At 43.1% G+C, this 10,587-nt stretch overlaps 1 protein-coding gene across 1 annotated transcript in view; it reads right to left on the reverse strand.

Moving 5' to 3' along the window:
• The window catches only part of LOC146009230 (alpha-2-macroglobulin-like), a 240,847-nt gene that overhangs the window by 191,950 nt on the left and 38,310 nt on the right, over positions 1 to 10,587 (reverse strand). The window contains exons 5-7 of the mRNA XM_083149392.1: positions 9,285 to 9,305; positions 7,681 to 7,837; positions 3,271 to 3,355 (exon numbers count right to left, since the gene is read on the reverse strand). Coding sequence (XP_083005518.1) covers positions 3,271 to 3,355; positions 7,681 to 7,837; positions 9,285 to 9,305 — 263 coding nt within the window. The remainder of the gene's footprint in view (positions 1 to 3,270; positions 3,356 to 7,680; positions 7,838 to 9,284; positions 9,306 to 10,587) is intronic.

The raw sequence follows: 10,587 nt of genomic DNA on the forward strand, positions 1-10,587 counted from the left end.
AACTTTCAACATAAGCATAACAGAACTTGTATTTTTAGACCTTAATATTTATATAGACACAGGAAAAATACATACAAAAACCCATAGGAAGGCCACCGATTCCAATTCTTATATTCAAACGAATAGCGAACACCATCAAAGGTGGCTAAACAATATTTCTGTCGGACAATACATGCGTCTGAAACGTAATTGCTCAAAGGATGAAGTTTTAGAAGAGCAAACTATGGAAATGGATAGTCATTTTGCAAAGAAAGGGTACACAGAACAAGCCCTGAGAGAGTCTAGGATGAAAGTAGAACAAATTAAATAGAATTGATCTTCTTAAACAAAAAAATAAGAAAGAGACAAGTAAGGATTCAAGTACAACAGAATGGGCCTTCTTCACACAATATGGATCCCACCACAAAAAGGTGGAAACCATTTTGGAGAAGAACTGGATAATCTAATTGGATGATCCGATTTTAGGAAAAGCAATGCCTAAAGCTCCTAGATTCATATACAGAAGGGCTCCCTCACTTAAAAATCTTTTAGTAAAGAGTGCCCTTACAGAAAAAACGGGGGTAGTAACTGTAATCAAGGTTTCCATCGATGCGGTTCCTGCCTCATGAGTAAGACAACGAGCAAAAAAGCATATGAGAAAAAGACCAAATCTTTTGAGGTGAATGGTGTTGAACACAAGATCAATCAGTTCATCACATGTCATTCAAGAAATGTTATATTACCTCCTAGAATGTGAATGTAACATGCTATACATAGGTAAAACTACTAGGAATTTAAAACTTAGGTCCGCGGAGCATGTATACAATATTCAAAAGGGTCTTTTGACACATGCCCTCTCTGAACATTTTGCAAAACATCATCAGACATGTGAGGGATCCATAAAACGATATTTGGGGATCCAACAAATTATTGCAAATTGGAAAAACAGAGATGTGGAAATAAGATTGGCTAAAAGCGAAATGAAATGGATTATTATGTTGAATATGCTTTTACCCAATGGTCATAACTCAGATTTCGAACTCAAATGGTTTTTAGATGATTAATATGTAGTTTTAACAGTATATTTTTAACATTATATTTTTAACATTATAAAGTTATAATTCTTGTATTCATTAATTGTTGTTTCTTTTCTTCCTTGCATACCCATATAATTGTTGAAAGAGTGGATCCTGGGGAGTGGCGTTCCCGGCAATCAGGAATGGACTTTGCCAGAATACAAAGTACGGCATAGAGCTAGTGAGGAGCAGTCATTCCCTAGTAATATCCCCAGTAAAAGAGGATGAAGGGCTTGCCCATAGATTTGCCCATAAGCAATATGGCGGAATTGAATCGTGACTTTGAGAAAAATCCGTATACATTGATTAACATAAACTAAAAATATTTGCCGCCAACAAATAAAGCTTACAAGCTCTAAGAAATAAAGGGTGATAAAGAAAATACAGCAAAAAATGAAATTCAAGCCAGGTCCGCAAAAACTGGAAGCGGAAGTGCGCGAACGGCCTGTGGAACGCACCCGGAAGTGCCAGGTGGAACGCACGGCACTTCCGGACCGCGAAGAGAGCGGCACCTTGATTGGTCTCCTACCCAGGAACTGGGTTTAAAAAAGAAAGAGGGAACAACTTGTACATTCAGCTTGAAGGAGACAGGAGGTTCTCCGAAACGCATTGCTGCTACAACATTTGCCTCTGCACTAATGAACTTTGGAGCACCTTGGCACATCGTCACTTTTCCACTGGACACACTTTGTTGTGAATGCACCTGCACTTTATCCATTGGGGACATCACATCTGAAGCTCACTGCGGTGGTGCCACAGTCTTTTGTCTAAAAGCCTAGCCCACCGCAGTGCTCTCACATGATGAGATAACTCATGTTTTTTCATTGATGTTCACACAGAATTGAGTGCTTGTCCACAAGTATTGCATCCATGCAAGTTATTGTCATCATTGACTGTTATTTTACTGTTCTTCTGCTAAAATAAATACTTTAAAAAAATTGTTTGAAAAAACATCCTTTGAGAGGGTTGCACCACACCACATCATTCTTTGCTTGTACTTTGTCCATTGGGGGACGGTGTACCTCTTTCCTTTATGCTGTGGTGGGCAGCAGCCTTTTAATTTATTGCGCTCTTTCGTCCACAAAATTATTATTTTCCAGAAGAGGTGCCCATACCAAAAACATCTCCTGCACGCTAGCGCTGCATACAAAGATGAAGTACCATGGCCACATTGCTTGACTGAAGATTACTTGGACTGGCTGTTAGAACTCCTCTGTTGGGTTAAGGAAATCTGTATCCAAACACACAGACCCCGGGCCTGGGATATTTTGTAAAATAGGCCATAGCCACATGTGATGAGGTCACACCTAATGTCATGCTGTGTGGAGCTATATATATGTCCGTATATGAGGCTAACACTGTGTAAATGCCTCTGGGACTACTGTCTAGGCAATGTATGAACAGTGCAATTATCAATTCAGTGCAATTCAGCAATCTCCTAGCTGGATGATAAATGCACACATAGGCAAACGCAGGGGGTTTCTGGTTGCCTGGAAACCCCACTCCTCCTGGCAAGTGTCTTGAAATTATGACAACAATAGCACTGGTATACAATATGATCAATAGAGCTGCCACCACATCATGCAGTATAAGGGACAGAGCAGAGCTGCTGCACATGCCTAGTGTACCAGCTTCTCCTACCAGAATTACTGTATGTGTGGATCTGAGCCCTCAAACATCGCAATGGACCAGAGAGCAGCTGCCAGGAGAAAGAGACAGGAGCCTTACCATGAAGTGGATGATTGTCAGCTTAGAAAGTGCAGTACTGGTTCTATTATGTTTTGTGTATTTATTTATTATATGTTTAACCTTTTCCTGAAAACTTATATTATTTAAATATTTAATACAGCCTATACTATAGACCTGTACTGTTAAATATTAACACTGTATTCCATACAGTACTCCCGTACTTACTCCAATGTGCTGCAGATTTTGGATTACATGTGGAAACCCCTGTCTAAAAATTCTGTGTTTGCCACTGTGGCAGATAGTCAATCTGCCATGAGCTTGGCTCTCAGCATCTGAAATGTCCCTCAGTCCCGTCATGTGTAGTAAATGCTGTGTGTACAGAGATCATCTGCCTATCTGCATGTTAAAAGCATCACGCCATCAAAGTAATTGTTTATATGGGAGCTATAATTGTCTAGTGTGTATTCAAGAAATGTCATGTTTTCAGGATTGTCATGTTATAGAAATACTGGTCTTTATACAGTACCTGCCACATGCCTCTAGGTGGAAGGATTTATCTGTCACTGATATAGTGGATTGTAGGTTCAGATGGAATTCAAACCTCTTCAGTACTGAAAGAAATAGAAACAGAATATACAGTTAGATACTGTAGGAAATGATGGCCTCTGAATGACTATAGAGATACAAATAATATTAGGAAAAATGGTGAGTTATGTTTTCCTTATGTTTCATACCTCCCAACTTTGGATGAGCCGGAGGCGGGACGTAGTTGCTGCGCGCCGTAGGCTCGCCTGAAATTTCGGGGCGTGGCCTAATTTGGGGGCGTGGCCTATACTTGAGGCTCACCCGCGAGGCCACGCCCCCATTTTGACGCTCTGTGAGCCTCTAGCCATGCCCCCTGGCTGCGGGAATAGACGCTGTGCGCATCTATTCCCCGCTACTTAGCAGCCGACAGGTGGGACTCCCAACAGCCCCCCCCTCACCCGCGGGACACTGCCGGCCGCGGGAGGGACAGCGGGACAGGCTCTGATAATCGGGACTGTCCCGCTGAAATCGGGACTGTTGGGAGGTATGATGTTGTAACAGATCAATAGGATATAGGAGGTTTGATATCAGAACACATTTCTCTAAGGAAATCCTGTGACCAGAAAACACTTTTAACTGAACAGGGATCAAAGCCAGTTGGATTTAATGACACTGGCAATGAACACTGCAGTGTTATCCACTCAGTTGTCTACCAAATGGAATCTATTTTGACATAAAGGGGGAAATTTATTAAGAATACGAATACAAATAATTGTATTTGTATTCTTGCTACGAATGAATACGACTGCATACCTCCTATGCAAAGTCGTGTTCCAGAGGGGGATTTACAAAGCAGTCTAATACGACTGCTTTGTAACCCTCCGATATCGTATTAATTCGTATTAGCTGGCCGTATATACGGCCGCTAATACGAATTCCTACAGGCAGTCTGCACGGATCAGTCAGATCCGTGCAGGCTGCAAGGTGTAAAAAAAATAGAAATAAAAATAACTAAAAAAAACGTCGTGGGGTCCCCCTCACAGCTGTAACCAGCACCAGGCTGAAAGAGCCGGGCCGGTAATTAAAAATCAGGGAACCCGACAAATAGGGGTTCCCTGATCTTTAACAACCAGCCCCAGGCTCCAGGTCCGGGGCTGTTTCCCAAAATACGGGGGACAAATTGAGTAGGGGTCCCCCGTATTTTAAGAACCAGCCCCAGGCCAAACCAGCCAGCAGGGAAATGTCACAGCCGGGGGACACTTATTATATAAGGTTGCGCATCCAAAACATTCATCCCTACTGACCAGTCAGCCTGGCCAGGGGCCCTGGGAGAGTGGGGACCCCCCCCCAATAAAGGGGTCCCCCCCCTCCAGGACTTACCTGACCAGGCTGAAGCCTGGTTCTGCCCCCGGTGGCCCTGTGCGGTGGCCACCGGGCTGATTGAGTGTAAAAAAATAGATGAAAACCGATTGTTTAAAACTGTGGAACTATGAGTCCCAGCAAGCCTCCCCCACAAGCTGGGACTTGGAGAACCACAAGTCCCAGCCTGCGGGGCATTAAAGGGCCCGCTGGCACTTGTAGTTCCACAGTAATAAAAATAGTATAATAAATACACACTGACACAATGAAAATAAAACTTTAATTCATCCAAAGCCCATACATACTGATACTTACCTATCTTGAGCCCGTAGGTAGCCCTCGGTCCTGGTGTCCGGTGTCCTGTGTTGTCCTCCATGTCCATGTCGGCGTCCGTGTCGTCCTCCAGGTCTATGGCGGTGTCCGGGTCCGAAGTAATCCATGGTGGAGCTTTAACACTAAAGCCTGCACTGATCTGACTGATCCGTGCAGGCTTCTGCCAAATACGACAGGAAAATAAAGTGTATTTTCCTGCCGTATATTCGTGGCAGTTTTACACTAATTAGCAGCCGTATTTTCAATACGGCTGCTTAGTAAATCAGGAACCACCATTCTTTTGAATGGTGATTCCTGTCGTATTCTATCGATGGTGTAGACATTTGTATTTGTAAATACAAATATGAATGTCCCATCAATATGAATACGAATATTTGTATTTTTGGCATAGTAAATGCCAAAAATACGAATACACCCCAAAAAATTTGTATTTTCGTAGGAAAATACGAATTTTTTCTACTAAATCATCTTAGTAAATTTCCCCCAAAATGTATATTTCTACACTATAAAGTATGGTTAGTATCCTGCGCTCAAAAATAAATGAATGACGCATATAAGTATATACATAAACATACAATGGGGGGAAGTTACTGCTCCTCCTCCCGAATAGCGCTATTGGGCGCCTAGCGGCACCTTGTACCAATCAGGATTTGCTAGGCTGCTAGGCAGCCAATAGCGGTTATCAGGAGGAGGAGCTGCAGGATTTAAACACACATCCTCCGGCTACTCCTAAGTCAGGTTTGGTGTCGGGTCATTCATTTTTTTGTTTTGCCAAGACCCTTGCATGCTACTTGAAAAGAAGAGGATGCGGTCAATGCCGAAGGACCACCGTGAGTATGGTTTCCTTCCACAGGTACCCACATTGGATTTCTTCAGGACCAGAGGACGGAGAATTCCTACCTACATGTCAAGGTAGGTAAGTTTATGTATGAATGGGCTCAGTTTGTAATAAAGTTATATTTTAATGGTGTGTGTGTGTTTTTATTTAACTATTTGTACTGTTGTGGGACTTTAATGCCCCGCATGCTGGGACCTTTGGTACTCCAAGTTCATGCATGCAGTGCAGGCTTGCTGGGACTCATAGTTCCACAGCAATGCAAAACAGTTCTATTTTTTACACCAACATTAGCCCGATGCCTAAGGGCACCAGGGACAGCCCCAGGCTTCAGTCTGGGCAGGTAAATTCTGAAGTGGGGACCCCTTCATTAAGGGGGGCCCCACTTCCCCAGGTTAATGCTTTGGCCATGGGACCTTGTAAGTCTTGTATATGTATATATGTTTATATGTGTGTTTTTCCTTTCACAGAATTTCACTTGTATAATATTCTTATTGTTACAGGATATATATCTGCATCATCCCTTTGGTGGCCCAGACCAAGCACAATATGATTATTCAAAGATAGGATGTGTTAGCATCCTATCTTTGAATATAGCAACACATATTTTTAAACTACACAAGCTAGTAAGGTAGCTAATGTAAGAAAGAGAAAGATGTAGTTTCTCTTGCTGCCAACAGATGGCAGTGTTTCTGTGACTCTCAGAACCTAGATGATTGTTACTCTATTAGTGGCTCATTGACTTGGCAGAGCAGCACCATGGACTTGTGAGTGACATGGGACATTTATTTACCTATTGAAAAATGTCAAATTGTGAAAAGTTTGTCTAAACATCATGTAAAGGGTCGTGTTTGCTTTACACACTTGGACCTAGGGACATTGATAGAGATTATAGAATGCTGTGACAAGGGACTACATAAAAACCAGAACTGGACTGGATCCCAGGCTCCAGTTCTCAAACCGAGAAAAAATAATAATTTTTATTGAAATTGTTGATTTATTATTGTGCTAAAACACAACTGCGCCCCTTGGAAGCTCTTGCTGGTGCAAACTACATGAGCTTTACCCTTCCCTGTTCTGCCTGAGGTACACATCCTCTAACAAGGGGCTGCAAAGGTGTATAGCAGCAAGGGATCTTGGATACATATCACCAGCGCTTCTATTCTAGCCCTTGGGCTAATTGTTGTCGTTCTGGTTTTAACTACATTCCTGGAACATACAGGGAGGGTGAAAATTCTCCCTCCACGTCTCCCTGGTGACAGGTATCACAGGCACACCCACTGGACTGAACACCCCCCGGAAAGCACATTACAAGCTCCGAAATGGCACAGTTCGGCTTTTGGAGCCTGTCTGGTCTGGCGCTCCGGGGTATTGTCCGTTTCTGTTTTTTACCCATTTCCCTGAAACAATGGGCCTTATTCTAGTTCACTCTTTCTGACAAAATCCTTCTTAGATGGACAAAACCATGTGCACTGCAGGGGGGCAGATGTAAAATGTGCAGAGAGAATTCGATTTGGGTGAGTTATTTTGTTTCTGTTCAGGGTAAATACTGGCTGCTTTATTTTTACACTGCAATATAGATCTCACTTTGAAGTAAAACCCCACCCAAATCTAATTCTCTCTGCACATGTTACATCTGCCCCCCTGCAGTGCACATGGTTTTGTCCATCTAAGAAGGATTTTGTCAGAAAGAGTGAACTAGAATAAGGCCCTACTGTATATACAGTAGTAGTACAGTAACTCAGGCTATAAGCTGTGATATCTTACAGAATGTTATATTTTATGATAAACAACTTCAGATAAGCATCATTTGTTAGAACAGCAGTTTTATTATAAACATGTGCTAGCATACTACTCTTTGGTGTATTTTAAATTGCAACTTACCATATTCAGAGACACTAAAGTCTTTTTTACATGCAGACGGTAGGTTGATTGTATAATCTCCAAAAGATAGCTCATTTGACAAAGGGAAACTAAAATCAGCAATCCCGTGGTTTACTGTTACATTGAGCCATTGTCCAATGCGGTTGTTGTTTGCATCCTGTAGGTAAATAGATTCAAAAAGAATTGTTATAAAGCACAGGCATCACTAGCGGGGTGCAGGTGATCCTTCTAGGGGGTGACACCTTAGTGCTGACCAGGGGTGGATTGGCAAGAAAATCCGGCCCGGGAAAAATCCACAAGCAACCCACAAGGGGGGGGAGGAGGTAATGGTAATGATGAGCGGGGGGGGGGGGGGGGGGGGTGAGACGGCTTTGCTAACACTATTGAACTGGAACCCGGCTCCCGGCTTTGGTGGGGGGGGGGGTCACTTACCAAGCTTCGCCCAGTGCCACGTTGCTTGCGGCCACACATGCTGAAGCAGCTCAGCCTCGGGTGATGTCACCCATAAGCGGCCGTATCAACACTGTAGTACCGGGTGACGTCACCCAAAAGTGACCAACGACCATATTAACTGTGGGCACTGGGCAGCCACGTGCACTAACCGCTATGGTAGCGCGATCTGAGGCCCGCAGCCCAGCCAGGGCAAAGTGGTGGCCCAGGTAGGGAAAAAGCAGACAAATTAGTACCGGCCCACCTGGAAATGACCCGGTTTCCCGGCGGGCCAATCCGCCCCTGGTGCTGACTCATCGTCAGTGAATGGGATTTGTGACCTGACCTGGGACATGATTGCGCAGCTTCCAGCTCCAGTCACTGAGGAAGAACCAACAATGCAGGCATATAGATGTAGCCATGCTCATTATCGCTACATCCCAGCAGCCGGGGCCCGTTTTGTGGGCCTTGTCGCACCCACAGGCTGCCAACTAATATATCTTGAATGAGTTGCCGGGGAGACTACGTTATGCTACACATGACAGAAGCAGCATGGACGGTGTAATGGTTAGCATTACTGCTACACATGACAGAAGCAGCATGGACGGTGTAATGGTTAGCATTACTGCCTCACAGCACCGGGGTCATGGGTTCTATTCTCATTTTTGCCCTAAATGAACGGATTTCGTATATTCTCCCAAGGTTTTACACCAGGTTCACCGGTTTCTTCCCACAGTACAAAAATATACTTACAAAATTAATGCTAGAATGAATGTTTGTGCCTTTACATGTGGTAGGGAATATAGGGGCAGATGTATTAAGCCTGGTGAAGAGATAAAGTGGAAGGAGATGACAGTTGGCTTAATACATCTACCCCATAGAGTGGTAGGAACTGATGTAAAGTGCTATATAAATAACTGTTAATAAAATAAATAAAACATGATGCACCCACGACAAAATAGTTTTTCTGTTAACATAACTTGTTACATTTGGTAGATTCTGTACAATACAATACATAGCAGTACTTAGAGTGCTAAAATGATATGAATTATTAATAAGAAAATTGATTATAATCAGTATTTTGTGGACCTTAAATGCAAAAAAAGTCGGTCTGCATAAATGGATAATTTAAATAAGATATAAACATATACAGAAATTGTTAATGTAATACGTACCAGTAGCTCAAGCAGGGGAAACTGATGACAAAAATAAATAAAAAAAAAGTTAATTCAAATCTTAATGACATCATCAATATACATTGTACAAACACACAGGATACAGCGGTATATTCGCATCATGTCACACAGAGCCAGCCCTAGCCTAAATGACGCCCTAGGCAAGATTTTGGCTGGTGCCCCCTAGCACCGCCACTAGTTCTGCCTCTGACCCTGCTCCCCTTTCCCAGCACCATCAACCCTCATCATAGCAGTCATCATTTTGGTGCTCCTACCAGCCCAAACAGGGGTGTGTTCTTGCTAAGAAGTGGCATGGCCACACAATAGTACCCTCAATTCAAATTATGCCACACAGTAGTGCAACTTTATTCACATTATATCATTCGATGGTGTCCCTTATTCACGTTACATCACACAGTAGTACCACTTTACCTTATGTACATTACTCCTCACATTATTCACATTATACCCTTAGAAAAAAAATCCTGAGAAAATATTGTATTTTAAGCACCTCCATGGCCACACTGCAACCCAGCACAAAGCAGTGTGTGCTGGGCAGAGGAGAAGAGCTGCAGCTGCTGCTGTCACTTAAGGGGAGGAGGCCCGGGGCCCCCACTGGGCCCTTCCATCAGAGTTTGGCCTGGGTAATTTGTACCCCCTACCCCTTTCTCTCGGCACCCCTGATAATACCACACAGTAATGCCCCTTACACATGACACACATTATTAATGTCCTTATCACCATAATGCCCCTTACACATTATGCCAACTTTTATTAATGCCCTTCATACACATAATGACACACATAATGCCCCTTACACATACAGTATGTTGCACATTATTATATGCCCTTATACACATGACACACATAATGCCCATTACACATATGTTGCACATTATTAATGCCCTTATACTCATGACACACATAATGCCTGTTACACATATGTCGCACATCATTAATGCATTTATACATGACACACATAATGCCCCTTACACATATGCCGAACACTATTGCACAACCAACCCACCCACAGACAGCACTTGCGCAGCCGCTAACACTGTGACCTCTGCCTCTGCTTGAAAACAGATGTTTCCTCAAACATCTTGACTCAATAAGCCATGCAGCTCCTGGCCAGTTCTGCTAACGTTGGGTGCCTTTTTTGCTGAAAATTCGTCTTATTTGCATTGTTATGCCCAGGACACACAAGGAGCTTCCGATGATTAAAATGATATGTGGCATAAATATATTCTGTGTGCGACTGTGGCTGTACCTGCATACAGAATGCTATGTTACAGTGATTTCC

This window comes from Crinia signifera, chromosome 6 (assembly GCF_055691185.1).
Source record: "Crinia signifera chromosome 6, ASM5569118v1, whole genome shotgun sequence".
NCBI classification, from domain to species: domain Eukaryota; kingdom Metazoa; phylum Chordata; class Amphibia; order Anura; family Myobatrachidae; genus Crinia; species Crinia signifera.